Source organism: Eurypyga helias, unplaced genomic scaffold (assembly GCF_000690775.1).
Source record: "Eurypyga helias isolate BGI_N326 unplaced genomic scaffold, ASM69077v1 scaffold10455, whole genome shotgun sequence".
NCBI classification, from domain to species: Eukaryota; Metazoa; Chordata; class Aves; order Eurypygiformes; family Eurypygidae; genus Eurypyga; species Eurypyga helias.
The window spans coordinates 9,150-26,794 of NW_010250784.1; the positions used below are offsets into that span (position 1 = coordinate 9,150).

At 47.6% G+C, this 17,645-nt stretch overlaps 1 protein-coding gene across 1 annotated transcript in view; it reads left to right on the plus strand.

Moving 5' to 3' along the window:
• LOC104509750 (metastasis-associated protein MTA1-like) overlaps positions 1-17,540 on the plus strand; it is a gene marked incomplete at its 5' end in the record, with an annotated part of 25,900 nt that extends 8,360 nt beyond the window's left edge. Inside the window, 3 exons of the mRNA XM_010151789.1 lie at positions 8,667-8,698; positions 11,521-11,672; positions 15,855-17,540. Of these exons, the coding sequence (XP_010150091.1) occupies positions 8,667-8,698; positions 11,521-11,672; positions 15,855-15,993 (323 nt within the window). The remainder of the gene's footprint in view (positions 1-8,666; positions 8,699-11,520; positions 11,673-15,854) is intronic.
• Between the last annotated feature and the right edge of the window lie 105 nt (positions 17,541-17,645).

The window sequence follows — 17,645 nt, forward strand, 5'->3', positions numbered from 1 at the left end:
GTGGCAGCGGGAAGACACCTTACGGTTTGGACGGGTCCCTGTGTCACTCTCCAACACGTGACAGGGAACAGCTGTTGTGGTGGGCTTTCGCTGAAGTCTCCTTGCTGGTGATAAAGGCCTCTTGGTGCTGGGCTGTTGCTTCCAATCTCACGGATGAAGTATGCATACTGTAAATTATGGCTAGTTGCTGAGCTGATGGCACGCCATGGCCAAGTCGTAAAGCACTATATATAGACAAGGGATTGCTTTGCAGGGAGTGAGCCACGTAGCAGCTTGTATTTGCGCTTAGTGTAAAGCATTACGGTCCGTGTTCATACATATTGGTGGTCACGTTCATAAGGCATTTAAATTCCCATGACACCTGCTGCCTTCGTTTAGAATTTGGCTGTTTAACATCGCTGAAAATGGAACTGTTCATGCAGGTCTTTGGGCATTCCTTTAGGCAGCACCGCTGGAATTTTTGTCTGAGGCTCTACCACCCCTTGGTGTTTAGGACAATGGGTGGTCAGTTGTTGGAATTCAGCCCTCAAAAAAGTTAACCAGTGAAGTGCTTTGATGAACATTCCTGCGTAAATGGAAACGCCATTCCTAAATGTGCCCAAAGGATGACTGAGGGTGGAGGGGTTGGAGAGGGAAGACCAGCTAGCTGGTCAGTGGGTGGATGTGTGTTGGTCAAGCTGAACTCTTGTTTGAGGAGAGATAGTAATGGTAAGTAAGGAAAGGCTGGGAAAAGGGGAACCTTGGTGGTGAGAGATCAAGGAGGAAAAGAAAAGGAGGCTGTTGTTAGTGTGTTGTGGCCAAAACTAGTTAAACCTAACTATGGAATTGTTGGAAATTGCTGAACTTAAAAGTGATTCAGATTTTTCCCTTGGAGTTTTGTTGTTTGCTTGTTTTTTTCTCTTGACACTGTAACTCCAGCTAAGTATTTTTAACTTTTCTTTTTCTGACGTATCACCTGCTTAACCCTAGAGAGCTAAACTTTTTCCAGCTCCAAATATGGTTTCTTTAGCCAGGCATCTAGATTTTCGACTGGTGATGAATTCCAAGAACAGACAAATATTCTTAATCTCATCTCTCCTCACTATCTCCACTCTGTTTTATCAGAAGGTTGTATTCCTTTCACCTATTTTGTTTTCCTCTTCTTTAAATTGCATTGGAAGCATCATTAGGCATACAGTGCCCTTCCCAGCTCTCCTTCAACATTAGATTAGCGTGGACAAATTGCTGCAGAATCCTATTTTTGGAGCATGAAAGGTACATGGAGTCTCATGAGCTGTTGAATGTAGTAAGACGTTAAAGAAATGATTAGTTTGTTGCTTATTTATTAATGTTACGGAGCTTGACTGACAGTACTTGCCATGAAGCTGTCTCTAGAGAGATAGAGAGGATGTTTTATGTTCTGGACCTTGTTTGCTTTTTTCCCTACAGCTAGCCAGTACAGGGTCTATGGGATACTTGTCTGTGCAAATTCCTACCGAGGGAAGGGAGGAAGGAGCAAGCATTGTTAGATGATTTTTTTTTTTTTCCTGCCTTTCCCCCTCTCTCTTTTATACCATGTTGGCTTTCATCTAATCAAATTGGATTTTTCAGGGTCATCACATGCACTCTAAAATTGGCAGAGAGAGAGAGGGAGGAATGAGTAGCTGAAATAAAGGGAAGGCTTTTCCCAGCAACAAACTTGCATTGATAAAGTGGCAGTGGATCGAATGCTGAAAATGGGGGAGGGTTTATAGAAGAGCCATGAAAACGGTGAAGGGACTGGAAAACACTGTATAATGGGAAATGCTTCTATCAAAGTGGAAGTTGTAGATATTTGTCTCTGCTGACAGGAGCAGCAGAAGTGTAATAATAGAGGGCTTTTTAGTCTAGCCAGGAAGGGAATAATGAGCTGCAGTAGCCAGAAGGTACTGTAGAAAAACTTGAGCTGGAAACAAGCTGCAGATTTTTGAGTGAGGTTAATTAACTGTTGGAATACCTTGCTTCTGCTTCCGGGGATTCCTAACCCCAAATGGAACGTCAAATCTAATTTAATGTGTTCTGGTTCATTGTTTCTCACCTCCTTTTTGGGAAAATGTGAATGAACCCCTAGAACTGGGAGCATCCAGCAGCCTAGCATGGCATGAGTTTAATTACCAAGAGATGAACGTGGAAGTGGAAATACTATTCTTGATCAAAACCGGCTATTGAGGTGGGAATATAAAGAAGCATCACGATGTAGGTGACCAGACTTGCCTCAGAGAGTTTTTTTCTGCGTGACAGACCTTGCAGAAAATCTGGACCTACCTGTATGGATAAGCTGCACGAAAATTCTGCCCTTGCAAAGTGAAGGCTAACCAGGCAGAGGAAATCTGCCCATCCAGGAATGACTGTAAATAACAGGGATCACTGGTCCTTTAAGGAATAATGTGGTCCTTTAAGGAATAATCCTGGCTTTAGCTGCTGATATCTGGACCAGTGTATCGCTGACTAGTGTCAAGAGAGAAGACGTTTGGCGCTTCTTTAAGGCATGTCGGTTTGTTGCCAGCAGCAGCACAGCTGGGAGGGATGACAAGTTGCTTGAAATGCTTTTTGGACACCCCAAGAACCATGTGCCTGTGCAACTTGCTTGCGGTAGATTACGTGCCAAAATTACAGATTCTTTTTGAGAATCGGATTTTGTATTCAGATGTTGAGTGAAACTTTTTTAACTTGCCTTCAGCTTAACCGTGACACTGTGATTACTTCCTTTGGGTGTTAGGGAGAAGGGTCTGGAAATGAAAGCAGGGGATGGGCATTATGCTGTATGGGTCAGCTGGCGAAACCCCTTTCATTTATGAGGGATCTATGGAGGGAGATGCAAATGTGGATTGAGAGAAGAGCGCGTATCCCAAGGCAGTGGTAGGGAGCAGGTGTAATTAATACGAGAGGAAATGAATGCCTAACGATGCAAGGGCAGAATTGCGGATGCCCCTGAGAGTGCAAAGCCTGCACTTGTAATTAAGTGGAATCTACATGTGTGATATATCATACATACACAAACACACGTGTATAATATGTAATAATCCCAGTTCTAGGAACAGTGAATAATTCAGTGGATTCTACGTTACACAGTTTGGATCAGCAAGTCCTAAAGCAGCGAGGTGCATGCTTTTGTTACGTCTCCTTTTTAACCACTCAGCGTGTTACAGCCAGACCAGAATATACCATGATGCTCTAGGGCTGTGAGTGGATAGTATTTATTGGCTCAACACCAAGCCAGCGGCTCCCCATCCTCAACATACTTGTCCAAGGGTGGCTACTGACTGGTTGTGGTTGGATATCACTACAATTAGTAGGGAAGTGTTAGTAGGGTCCTCAAAGTAGCAGAAGGTACAGCTTTGCATGAGCAAACACATCATCTATGAGGTACCGTGAAGCAAATCAATGAAGCTGTTAGACCAAGGATGTTTGGAAGTAGTGTCCGAATCCAACAAGGTTCATGTCCAGGGGTCAGTGGAAGGCGGTGGGTAGCGAACCCCTACTTACTCGGACAAAATTAAAGTTCCTCTGTGTAGAATCTCTCATTCGGACTCACTGTTTGTTTAATGTTGTCTTGGGTTTATCTGTCCTGCAGAGAACTGCCATCATTTCTGTGTTTCATTGCAACCAAACCAGTCTTTGTTTCTGTATTTGTTGCATGGGGCTGGGCTACTGTATTCTGAACTGTGTGAATCTCTCCCTTTTTTTAACCTTAAATCTTTTTTTTCCTTTTCCTTTGCCAATCTTGGTAGGAACTTACTTGGGTAAGTAAATTGCCATTTTAACATTGTTCTTATGTACAACAGCATTTTGGGCAAATATTAGTCTAGGGTGGTGCTTGGTACAATTTATGCTCTTGTTTTCTGCTCGTTGCACTTGCATTAGTGAAAGTTTATAGCCTTTGATTGTCAGAAGGTGGACACTCAGTCTGCTCATAGTGGTCACACGCTCTTGGCAGTTTCAGAGAGAGGGGTACTAAAACATTCTTCTAGCCTGCTGCAAAATCTGGCTGCGTGTGTATCTCAGCACACGGAGACGACTTCAGTAACTTGGAAGGGAAATTCTTGTTCGTCAAGCCTCATTCATGCATGCATTCTTTATGTTATTTTTCTAGCTTGCTCACCAGTGTGGTACTGTTGATGTTTTTGTTACTGCTGGGAAGAATGGAATCCCAGGAGGAGCTGACTTTGGGAAAAGGAAAATGCATATGAAGAGTGTATGGATTTTTGAAAGCCATCTTATTTTAGTGGAGTAAACTTGCTGGTTGTGAAAGTGTGTGTTAAATTCTCCATGTTGGTTGTGACTGAAGACGTGCTTATGAATGTTACTGCATATTGCATGATCTGCATGATATTTCTCCTTGGTAAATGGAGGTTACAACTGAAATACCATCTGTGACTCGCTGCTTAATGTCCTGATTGGTTGAAAAAGAAAAAAAAAAAAAAAGGGAAAGAAAAGATGTCCTATGTTAACATGAGATGAAGGATCCATAGTTTTGTGTGTGGTGGGTAAGCTGGAGAGTTAGTAAATTCGAGTGAATATAAATTTAACAACTCCAAGTTATGCTCAGTGCCTGGAAGCTGGGCTGCCCTTCCTCCGGGTCGCTGGCATCAGCTCTGTGCAGACTTCTTGTGCCAAACTACCGAAGGCACAGGCAGTAGTTCGGATGTTCAGGCTTGGAAAACCATTTCTGCCCCAGGTAGAAAAATGGCCATGGTTGGCGCTTGTTCTGCAGCTTCCCAACGCATGCTGTCGTAACTTCATGGAAATACCCCTGCCCTCCAGTGCTTCTCCAGGCGTCAGTTGTGTGCTGTGGGGAGCGGGCAGAAAAGCAGGCTGGGTTTGGGCGGTGGGAGCAATTTCTGAACGCTCCCTCGGGGGGCTGAGGACGTCTCGCTGGACTGGCGGGGAATGGGACAACACGAGCAAGGAGTGTGAGTCTACTCCCGGGCTTCCAGTGGGACTGGGTGTGCTGGTTTGCTTCCCGTTGGGAAATTAGATTCCCCCACTCCACTTGTCAGCTGCCAACTATTCCCTTCTCCAGCAGCATGCTCTTGGGCTGGTGCTCCAGTTGCAGCAGGAAGTCGGGGTGTTCTCTCATTTTAAATTTAACGAGACTGAAGGCATTAGGCTCAGATGATATGAGTCTGTTGGAAAAGGAACAGGTTTGTTGACTGAGAGGTGGTTCCCCCATCCCCAAGCTGCAAAGTAACGGTAGTAACAGACTTGGATTTGCTGTTTGTGATAGTCCTTCCCCACCTGCCTTGGTTTTTTGTGGGAAAACGTATTCATCCACAGCTTTGGTAGCTGAAGAATGAGAGGATTATTAGGGCATAGTAACCTGCTGTGCCTGGTTTTGAGCCAAAATCTCTGTAATTGTGCTTCTGCTTGAGGAACAGCCCTGAGGTCTTTGTTCCCCGAGTTGTGGGGAGTGGAGGCGTGCTTTGAGGGTGCCAGTCTCAGGACTGCGATTAGTTGGTTTATTGCCATTTCAGTAACGCTGGAGAACCATCTGTGGCAAGGGACATCTGTGCTTATCTGCAGATATACCTCCAGTTTACCTTGTCTGCGTTTTATCCTCTGGGACTTCCTCTCTGTTTCCGTGTAGACTTTGGCAGGAGGAATTGAATGGGAAGACTTTTTGTAGGGTTTTGGCGTTTTCCAAACCACATTTAATCTTGAGTTTCCAAAGTATATTTCTGTTTTTTTGGGCTGCAGGAGAGTGGAAGATCTGCTTAGAGTCATCATCACAGACCTTTACACTTTGTGGGTTAAAGGTTCGCTCACCACCTTATTTGTTTGGGGTTTTTTTCCTTATTTGAGGGAGTTCAGTGTTGTTTCTCATGCGAGGTATGTAAATTCAAGCAGTTGGACCTTAGATACTGTCAGAAGGAATATTCACACTTCTCAGCCTCTGGTTTCTCTAGACATCCCTCCATAAAATGCAGTTCAAGACAGCTTTTTCCAGTAGAGGAGCTGCCAGAACCTTGTTGGATTTTGCTCCTGGTTCATATGCTTGAGCTGTCCTACTTTTTTAACTGCTTGTGGATGCATGTCTCTCAAAGCTCCATCTGTGAAGACGGAGCAAGGAGCTCGGGGAGGACCCAGGTTCGTGCGGTGAGTTACCCGTCTGCGCCGCTCCTTACCCAGAGACGGCACCTTAGTGTAGTTCGTGGAGGTGTCTGTCTCGCAGAAGCTACTTTTGGGTGAGAATCCATTGTTTCCAGTACAGATGCACCCTGTTGACTTGACGGCTGTTGTGCAGCGGGTTACAGATGTGAGGCTCTCTCTCTGTACCTCTGGGGTGACTGTGGTGGGTAGAAGCTGCTGGTTCAGTAACGGTGCTTCGGCTGCACGTACTTTTAGTGTGATTCTTACTGCAAACTGAAGCTAGTCTTTTTTAGTGTCTGCTTTCCTTCTTTCGAACTCCAGCTGTCCAAGTGTGACTAATGGGAAAAGTCACAGATAGCAAAGATTAATAAGCTAATTGATTACTGCGATCACAAACGTGTTGGAACCGTAACTTTGTTCTGTGTCTTCTTTTACTGGAGCAAAACGTTGTCACGAGCAGCTGTATCCTAGAAAACTCCAGCTCAGGGGTGATGTGTGTCCCTGTTGGCGAAGCTGCTTTGCGGTTTGAGGGCTCTGAAGCTTTGAGGCTCAGAGCAAGTAGCAATTCTGCTCAGCCTTTGCTCCGTTTGTATCGGACTCAGCATCTCAGCGTGGAGTGTTCTGGGTGAGTTCTGGTGCTTGGGAATAGCATTGCTTACTGTCTGCTGTACGGCCAAGCAACAGCCATCGCAGCTGCTCCCGCGGGCCGGTCTCTTCTGGCACCACGGATGTTGTTAGTACAAGAGCAGAGCTGAGCTGGAGGGTGGCTAAAATGAAACGGGTGGCTTCAAGCCAGGGAATAACATCAGTTGATGTACATCTCTCCCGGCTCCTGTGAATGGAGAAAATGCTATCATTCTGTTACGGAAGGGGGAAGAAAAGCCCGGTGCTGGAGCTTAGCTCTGAAACCAGCAGGTTCAGGCTGCATCCTGCTGGCTGCACTGTCCCCCAGCGCCCGCGGAGCTCTGTCCATCCGTCTCGGACAGCTGCTCCCAGCTGTGTTGGGCTGGACTGCTGCTCCCCTGTAAAAAGGGGCGATTATCTCGCGCCTCTATTGCCTTTGTCAACATCCAAAGGTTGTTACTGGTCGTCTTGCTTGGTGCCTGGCACATCTGTTCTGCAGATTTGATGGAAGTCTTTTTGGCAGCTACTTCATCATCTCTGCGGATACTTAGGCACAAAAACGCTGTGAAAAGTGAAAGTACGTGTCTTTATGTACGCTGTTAGCTGCTTCAAACGTCTGTACAGAAGGGGAAATACATTTGATAGGAGCTGTTCATTTGAATGCAGTGTTGTGATGCTCGGTGCTCGGAAAACGTCCCCTGTTCCGCCTTCCTCCCGGTACGTTACCGTGCCACGTGTGCTGGCAGCAAGCACGCCAAGAAACACGGTGGTCGGTTTTACCAAGGAGAACCTGGAGGAATCGGTTGGAGTTCGGACCACGAGCTGTTCATTTTGCTGGATTCTCTAAAGAGCTTTGCCATTTCATCACAGCTTAACTGGCTAGCAATGGGAAATGGCAAGCTGGGAAGCCTGCTGTAGGTGTGAGCGCAGAGTTCCTACTGGAAACTTCCGCAGCCGGCAGCAGCACTTGCTGATGCCTGTCCTGTAGTACCTGTGGGACTTGATGCACTGATACCTTGGTTCTCATCCAGAAAGGGCTGACAGAGATGGTTTGGTGCACTGCTGTCGGTGACACGGTGTTTTCTGGGAGCATGCATCTTGGAAAACTAAACGATGCTAACAGAGAGGCCTCCCAGTCCCTTCCATGCCATACCCTGCTGCCTTCTAGCCACACATCATCCCCTCGTATCCCAAGGGTGTGTGTCCCGCAGGGTCCCGTGCATGTCAAGCGCAGTTGAGTACCTACGCGGTGGCAGCACGATAGGGTATGTGATAGGACAGCCAAAAAAGCCAGTAAGGTCAAGCCACAGTGCTCGGTGCCTTACGGAGCCGTTTGTGTCATGGGGAAGGGCTTTGTGTGGTAGCTGGAGTCGCTCTGGGACTGCCGGAGCAACGCCTGTGGAAGTATTTACTGGTGGTAGGTTCAGCAAATACAATCTGTTTGCTAACAGCTTGTAGCTTAACGTCTGAGCTGAAGCGTTCCCTGGGGATTCAGGGATGATAGGAAAGATTTTATTTGTTGCTGTCTTGACAGTGTATAATGCCTTCCTCTTTCTCCTCCTTGATGTCAGTAAATTCTTCCAAAACTCCGACAGACTGCCAGGTTTTTCCCCAAGACTTGAGGAAAACCTCAGATCTGAACGAGGAGGTGTACTTTTAGCGGTAGTTTGGAGAAAGGTGTGAGTAAACAGAGAAAAGACTGAGCAAATGGAATGTGTTTTTAAGGTGGGGGCTCTGCTCTTCCAACCGTGTTGTTAAGGAAGCCCTTTTCTCAGTTACCTGCCCAGGAGGGGAGGAGTCAGTTTGGCAGACGCCTCTGGTTGTCGCAAAACAGCACAGTTGCCATCATAGCTGCGTGTGTTTTGATTTTGTACTTTTTTCTGTCTTGGAAAAGCAATGGTCTTACCAGCTCTATTCTCTTTCCTGTTTGTTAGGTCTGCCTAACCACGGACAAACCAGACAAATGGTAAGAGAATGTTCATTTAACCAAAACAGGGAAAAGAAGAATTATTAACCCGCGCTAGATAGAACACCCCGTTAAACCCTAGTGTTTCACTTCCGTCTTTGCTGTTTGCAGCTGGTCATACTTCCCAACTGATTGAAAAGTTGTCAAAAAATAACGAATTGGGGGCATAGGAAACATGGAAGTGGTTACCTACAATTTAACTCTATTTACATAAATTTTGAACGGAACGGTTTGTTTCTGCTCATGCAGAAACCGAGTGGCTGTTCATAGCAAAGCTCTGGGATGTGTTTCTAGGTGGAACGTGTTTTGCTGAAGGAGGAAGGTTTAAATGATGGAAGGGTTTGCTTGGAAAACGGTTTCTTTTTTTTTTTTATCATTCTTACTTTTTTAGGAAGTCGGTGTGCAAGTTGTCTGTGGAGAATGTTTGTTTGTGTTGTTTTTTAGTCAAAACGATTCCTAGTTTTTCATCCATTACGCTGAGTGTTATCAAAGGACAGAAGCAAATAGCCAGTCTGAGTGATGTGTCTCTGGCAAAATGCTTTCTCAAAAAATTCCCCTCGGTGTGAAGAGGCCGGCACAAAGCCTGTGCATCCCTTTTTTCCCCCCGTACACACGGCTCATGGAAAACTCATGGGAGAGAACCTCAAGCATCCACCCTCTTTCCTCCAAAACGATCTCCTGGTGTTGAAGTGGAGCTTGCCTCAGCAGGTGAACTGCCACGCCGCGCGAGGGTCGGCGGTCGCTCTGCCGTGGGTCAGGCGTGACCGATGGTCGCCGGCTGGTGACCGCCGGCATTCCCAAAGCTAGTCACGTTCTCGGACGGGGCGTAGCGTCATCAGGGTAGGCTGTAACGCCGGTCTGCTTGTAGTAACGAAGCACTCCTTCGGTTTGTTACTTGAGCATCTGATCCCAAGTGGTAAATCGTATTCCTCCAGGAATTCAGCTTTGTTCCTTGTCGCTGAGGAGACTGGCTACTTGTTTGTGTCTGCTGTATAAACCAACTCAGTGCAGTGGGAGAAACCTATGATGACCCAACGTAGGTGTTTTAGGGTAAAACCCCCGAACTGCCTTGAGTTCTGGTTGCTTGAAGAAGTGTGATGCTGAACTGAAAATTCAAGGTCCACGTTTCAGGTTGTACCATTTGAAACAGCTTGCTCTGTGCGGGTGGAGAAAAGGCAACCTCGAAGCACAGGGCTGCCCCTTCTAGGTGTTTCCAAGTTCTTCTTCCGGAGTTGTTCTCCTGTTTATGTTGCACGTGCGGAGAAAATATCCTTCATGACCCTAATTTCTTGGAGAAATCTGGAGGGGTAGGAAAAAAAACCCAACAGAAAAGCTTTTTATTTGAAACCTTTTCCTTAATAAACCTGAAATACAAAAGCAATTCTCGAAGTGTTTCGGTGGTCTGCTGTGGTGCCGAAGTTGTCTTGTATAACATGGAGCTGGGCAACTGAGAAATTAAATCGTTATTGCACTTGGATATTGCAGCTTTCGAGAGCTTAGGATTTTAAAAGGTGGGATTTTGTTTGGTTAGCTGTAAAGCCCTGATTTTCTACAAGAAGCAGATCTTGCTAGGACGGTCGATTAAGGCTGGTCAAGAAAAAGAGGTCATCGATCGTTGGGTTTTTCTCCTTAGTTAAAGATGAGATAGACACAGGGTTCTGGTGTGTTTTTTTCTTGGTTGGCAGACTGAAGCCTTCCCTTTCTGAGTCAAAGTGTTAAAATTCGGTTGAGCATTTGCCGTAACCTGACGCTTAAGGATGTGAGTACCTCATGTCCTCACTTTTCCTTTTGAGGTGGCTCTCCCAGGCCGGGCATCCCTCATGTACACGCTCAGTTTCCCATTTTGGGGGCAGAAGGGGGGAAGCTTTGGTGTACCAGAGGAGATGGTCTGACCTCGGGGGATGGCCCATGAAATCCCAGAATTAAAGTTGTACCGGACTGTTTTCTGACCAGCTTTAATTTATCCATACCAAATTTTGGGGGCCCTTATTTTGCATCTTCCCGACTCGTCCCATGTTACTGATTTCGTTGGGATTTCTCAATGTGCTAAGCAGCAGGAAGAGGGGCAGCAGAACTGGACTTCAAATTATCAAGGACAGCCGCGTTCGAGAAGCTTAATCCTTCGCTTCCCTTGCATCTGCACCTCTTAATAACAGCTCATGTTTCTCCAGTTGAGCGGAAGGGGGCTGCTGTGGGTCTGCAGAATTGTGCCTGCGTTGATTTGCCAAGTGTGTTGCGTGTGGGCAATCTGTGGTGTTAAATGCCGAAAGGATTTTACGATGAAAAGCTGCTAAGCTTTGTAGTTCTAGATTTGTTTTCAACGGCACATTAAATGCATCATTAAATATTAACCTTCCTAGAACAAAAAGGATATGGGTAAGTTTTTGGTACGCTGGAATAACTATAAATTCTGATTGTTGTGTTTGATTTGCTGTGTAGCTAGATTTCCTTCCCTGAAATCAATAGAGTTGCTCTAGAGCTATGGCAGTAGCTGAAATCTAAGTCTTATGCTCTGTCTTTCAAACTTGATGTCGTCTTTCAGACACAAGCAAGAGGTTATTGGTAATGCCTTCCATTTATTATCTGTCCTGTCGCTGGAGTATCGCTGTCCTATTGTATACTGAAGGTGCCTGACTTCTTCTGCTTGTGGACAACTGCTTTTACGTGAATTCTGTGTTCAGTCATGGGCAAGAGGGGAAATATTTACCATAAACTCTCAACAACCGACACGAAAACTAGTTCTCTCTTCCTTTCAGTGCTTATCACATGCTGCCACAGGTTTGTTGCAGTCCCTAATTACACTTTTTTATGTGTCGCGTTAGGGACCAAGCCGAAACTTGCTGCTCAATGGGAAATCATACCCAACAAAAGTCCGATTAATTCGTGGTGGATCCATGCCTCCAGTGAAAAGGAGGAGGATGAACTGGATTGATGCCCCGGACGATGTTTTTTACATGGCCACTGAAGAAACCAGGTAGGAAACTTGGTCTTTCGGAGGATTTAAGGGGAGGCCTTTTGGTTTGTGTTCCTTGTGGGTGCTGCAGCTGATTTCGTGGTTAGACGGGGATCTCTTCGGCACATCTGTTGCTATGGACTGAATGCAGAGACTGCTGCTGAGGTGGATAAAGGCTGTGATACACCTAATTGTGCTCTGGCATTCCAGAGAAAGCAGATTCTTCTTCCGGTAAGAGATGGGCAGTAAGGAGGAAGACTGAGGCAGGGAGTTCGTCTGGTTTAGACCCATTAATGCCTGTGGAGGTCCCGCCGCAGTCTCGGCAGCAGGACAGGGGCCTTCTGGCGCATGGGTGATGCTGAGGAACAGAGCCTCTTGCATGCTGAAGGACATGTCTTGTATTACCTCAGAATATCTCCTCCTGTGTCTTGAGTACCGAAACCTTCAAGTTTCGGGGAGCTGAGTTGCCTCATTTCTTTGGAGGTTTATATTGGCTACCAGTAGCGGTGAGATTTAGCCCTGCAGTGTCCACCCTCCTCCTTTGGTGGTAATGCTTCTGCTAGTCCTTCTTGCCAGGCTGCCTGAGGGATAAAAATAGGGAAAGCACCTTTTCTTGCCTGAGTTTCACCCTAAAACTGACTGGCCTAAAACCCATCAGCCACTATGTGACCTGATCACTAAAGCAAAGCTTTTCTGCACGTGTTCCCGATATCGTGATATTCCCAGGAAGGGACGACTGCTCCCGAGTGTGGTGAGAAAGATAGGGACATAGGCTTGTGTCCTTTCCTTCCAAGGACTTGGTGCCTCTCTCCTGGGCACCCTCGTGGAAGGTCAGAGCAAAGCCGCAGCCCTGAATTTCAGCCCTCCCTGCAAGCAGAGGTGCTGTCTGGCTTTTGTTGGTCTCTGAAGCCTGGAGTGACCAACACTTCCAGTATCAGTGCCCCCGCAGGCAGAGAAGCACTTACCTTTCCCTTTGCAGAGATGGACATGGGAATTACTGGGTGTCTGAGCCTTTGCAAGGGACCGGGGAGGTCAGGAGTTTTGAGTACGTCATCTCTTCTGGTACTACGATGTTTGGTGCTACTCCGAGTATTTGTTTGTTCAGCATGACGCGCACAGTCAGAGCCCTGACATCCCCAGCCCTCCTCCTCAGCCTGCAACGCATTTCAAGTGGCTGTTCTGTGCGCCTGGTATCCCAGATGGGCTTCATCGGGAAGCCGAGGCCGGTAACATTCAAGTTGCTAACCCCGATCTATCGGATCGTCAGATTTTGGTGCAGGAAACCCCTCCTGTTAGAACACAGGCGAAACGTGATCTTTATTTCCTTGTTAGACTTGTTCCTATGGGCACCTGTAATGCAACCGTGCATTTCACACCAGCTCATATCTGTACTTTGTCGTTCCTTCTCCTGTTCTGTTCCTGTGAGACGCTGTGACGGTAAGCAGTGGGATCCTGAATATAAGTGAAACTAAAGTGAGAGAAGTATTTAAGGGCAAGCAGTTTCCTTATTCCTGTTGTCACGTTGCTGTGGTAAAGAGGCCCCAGGATCCTGTTACAGACCCGCAGCTCCGGCAGATTCAGGTGCCATTGTGGATGCAGGGCATACGGTCTCCGATTCAGCGATGCTCAAGGCTTATTTTGTAATCCCGCACCTACAAAACACCGCTTGACGTCTCTGTCGTCCAGCCCACGAGAACAACTGCAGGCCCGGGGTAGGGGTGTCCGAGCACTGCTGCGAGGTCCTGCCCTTTGCTCTGTAGGGAACAGCGAGAGGATTCGTCACGCGACTGATGTGGGAAAGATCAGTCCCGCGGCAACCGGCACGTCTCTTGACGCAGAAATCGTAGCACGGTGATAGACATCGGCCCTTATCTCTGCCATTAAAAAAAGAACAGGATCCTTTGTCTGGCAGCCTTGCTGCTTCGCTGAGTGGCGAGTGCTGAAAGGAGATGCTTGGCTGCCTGCTGACAAGGGGGGAAGCCTGGGCGACGCAGCATTGCGAGCGGCACGGGTTTTCTGTCGGGCGCTTCACCTCTAACTTTTCCCTGAACCATCTGCCGCGTTCCGGCGTCAAGAATGTGAGGCTTGTTTGTGAGCTCTGAAACAATGTGAGCTTTGTGTTGGCGCCCTGGCGATCAGTCTCGCAGCAGTATCTGCGGATCGTCCTCCAGCTGAGGGTCAGGCCGGGCTTTCGCTCGCAGAACGTAGGTTTGCCTGAAGTTTTACACCCCCCCTCCTCCCCCTTTGGAGAGAGCGGTGCTGGAAAACGGGAGAGGGATCGGTTTGAAAAGTTGGTCGATTGAAAGGGGTGAGTTTTTGAATTGAAGCCTCACAGTAGGGAACCCGGCCTTTATAATTTATGCGAGCGGAGGCGGCGAAAAAAAGATCAGGAAGCAGGAGCCGCCGCGAGACGCGTTTGCGATGGCGGCGTGTCTAACCGAGCGCGCCCGGGTACCGCAAGCAGCTCCGCTGGCTGAACGTAGATCACCTTCAGCCAAGTGAGGCTTGGAAAAACCATCACATCGGGATTCTACCTCTTATTTTCTCCCCACTGTGCCCCTTTTCTACCCCGTTCGCTCCCCGCCCTGTGCCCTTTCAGCTTCAGAAGACACCGGGGCAATGGGGACGCTGGGCAAACAAAGGACGTGTCTCCGTGCGTGTGAGCTCTGTGCTCGTTCTGCTCTGGGGAAAAACATGCAAGTGAGGAGATGACCCAACCTCACCAGAGCCGATTCATCTTCAGCTGAGGCTGATTTGTCAGCGCTGGCAGTGGGGAGGGTCAGTTTTAGGGGAGAGGGGGAAGTATTTTGACCAGTTTCTTCTATGAACGTGCCTTGTCTTTTCTCCTCTTCTTTCCCTTTTGGGTTTGGTTGGTTGGTTGGGGTTTTTTTTGTTGTTCTCCTGTTTTTTTATATGAAAAATTTGGCCCCAACGATGTTGGGTAACCAAACAGTGTAAAAGTTATCTCTGGGAGACAGGCTGTGGAGTTGTGGGCTGTAAAGCCCTGCGGCTGCCCTTCCTCTAGCGCAGTGCCGTGTCTCTGGTGGCGAGTTAAAAAATCGTTAAGGTGGGAGCCCGTAGGGGTCTCTCAGACCCCCATTGTTGCCCCAGTTCCTGAACTGGAGGCTGGTACTGGTAGATGACTCTTGTGAATATTTATCGCTTCTGTTTCTAATCTCTGTATGCCTTTGGCCACCACAGCTTCCTCTAGAAATGAATTCTTAATTTTAATTGCATTCTACGTTTTTCATTGTTGCTGGTTTTTTTCCTTTAGGTTATTTGCTTTAGTTCTAAGCCTGTATTGACAAAAGGAAAGGAGTTATCATTCTGTGTTGTCTGTTTCTACCTTATTTTGCTAATTTTAAAACTTTGGTGTCCCCTCTCTCCGTTGTCTCTCTTTTACTTTCTCTCTGTATGGAAAACAGCTTCTTGCATCTGGTAAGACTTGCTGCTAGCCTGTTAGCATCCAGGGAAACTCCTAGGGGAGGCAGGAGGTGAATATTGCCCGTTTCTGGCTTGGGCATACGCAGTGTGGGAGAAATAAGGGGGAGAGACACCCTGTTAGTAGTGGGGAGGGCTCCAGCACCGGTTCGTGGCCATCACGGAGCTCCCTTGCGGCAGCTCAGCCTTGGGGCATTGCTCCACAGGAGCCCAGATGTTGCTGGGTTGTGCTGTGCCGTGTTTCCGTAGACGAGACAGCTGTGCCCCCCTGCCTGGGCTGGGGAACGGCAGAGAGCTCCGAGAGATGGAGCAGCAGGCGGGGAACAACCGACACAGCCCAAGAGGTTTGGCTGTAACTTGGCTTTGAGAATTCCCACGAAGCTGCCTGCAGGACGTCCGACCGCCGCGCCTGCGCACATCAGGATGAATTAGTGGCGTGGAAACTGGCTGTCGGAACTATTTCACGTGTTACGCTTCCAGCAGCAGGGCCAGGTGCTGTGAGGCTGAACCAGAATGCCTTCTGCTCTGCAGGGGAAGGATTCTGGAGCAGAGAATGCAATTTCCTCTTCACTGGTGGGTTTATAAATCAAAAAACCAAAGTTCCCCGGGGAAGACATTGCCAAAATAAACAGTGTCGGCCCATCCCGTTAGCGAGCGGCCTCTGTGTGTGCAGGCCTGGTTTCTCTGGGAGAGATGGAGGAACCTCCAGTGCCTTAGCGTCCGGTCTCTGTAATCGGTTTCTTTCTTGCTTGCTGTCCGCAGGAAAATCCGCAAGCTGCTTTCCTCCTCCGAAGCCAAGCGAGCCGCCAGACGCCCTTACAAGCCTATTATCCTCCGGCCCATCCAGGCAGTGCAGCTACGCCAGCCCATGAATGATGAACCCATAATCATCGAGGATTAACGCGTGCCGAGCAGCGCTCCGGATGACGGTGGATCTGCCTGAAAGAATCTCTGCTCCAATATATACTTGAGTTTCTATGGCTACAGCGTTGAACTAACTGTTGACGAGAGGCGACTTTTGAGGAACTGTTTTGCATATTTTAAACCCTTAAAAGGAACTCAGCCCTGCTCTGAGCCTCTGACCACAGACTGCTCTCTCGCGCGCGCTCTCCTTCTCTCTCCTTTCTTTTTTTCCCTTTTTTTTCCTTTTTTTTTTAATTTTTGGTAGCCTCCTTTCCCCTTTGCTTCTACCCCTTTTGTAGGCAGGGGGAGGGAAAGTAAGTTTAACTTATTAAGAGAATGTGGACTAGTACTTTTTAGCTCTGTTTCCTTTTCCGATGTACGAAGAGCTAGAACCCTTCATTTTGTGACTGAGCTCTCGTTGCAGCGCTGGTTTTTGAGGCTGTGTTGTAAGATTTTTCTCTTTCTCTTTTTTTTTTTTTAATTTTGTGGACGGTGCCATTTTTTTATTTCATTTATATTGTTTCTTTTGTAGATAAATTTCCAACCTTTAACTGATATTTGGGAATAGGAGCTGAAAGCCAGCCCCAGGTTCAGCCAGTTTTCTTTGGTCCTGTCCCTTATGTTTTTCGGATCATTTTGCACGGCCAGTTGTGCTCATGCACAAGACAGAAACAACTCAGGCTGAGAAAGGAGTGAGCTAAGAACTGAAGAACCTTGCAGAACATTACACTAGCGTGGTGTGCAGTGCAGGCCAGGCTACCAGAATTAGGTGTCCTTGCTCTAGGCGATCCCTGGGAGGTCTGGCCCGTGGCATTTCTCCCAGTAACCACCAGTTTGCGTGCTGCCTTCTCTCTGACATCTGGAATATCCTACGTGCTGTTGTACCACCGAGCCGCAGCAGTAGGCCCAGCAGTCCAGCAAGTGTAATGAATTGCTTTGCTCTGGCTCCAAGAGTCAAGTACACCAATGCCCAGGGACATTTTGCTTAGAACTCTGAACCTGTTTGTGCATCAGTGTTTTTGGACACATCTCTCCCAGGACGAGGCCTGGTTTCTCTTTAATTGCGTTACTGTATGTTTCCCACTTGGAAGGGAATTGAACTTACAGCTGGGTTTTCGTTTGAACACATTGTGTCTGAAATTCAGTGGGGTTTTTTTCTCCCCCCCCCCCAATTTCTTGGTTTTGAGGTTTCTTGCATCTCTTGAACTTCTTACGTATTTGCAAGTCTGTATGATTTCTTTCTCATCTGTCCCCTCACGGCAGCGCATTTGCCGGATGCCCTGCTCTGTTTTGGAAGGATGTAAAACTGCCATTCGCAACTTGTGCTGATCTGTACATGTACCTGCCTCAAGCAGACACAGCATGTAATAACCCCAGCCATTCCATACGTGTCAGCGGTGAGACGAGCCAAAGTTGTATTTGGGTTATCACAGTCCAACCGTGATTCTGTGCGACCCGCCGGGTTAGCCGGAAAGGAATCCCCACAAAATGAAAACAATTCAGTTAACTTTACTTAATAAACCTGGAAAGTGAGCTTTTGTGAAACCTCTGCTTTTTGTCTCTTCTGCAGCGGCTCCTCGGGTGCCGTCCGCACGCCCCTGCGCTCCTCCCGTGCTCCCGCTCCGCTCCCGAGTGTTTGCGTACCCGCCG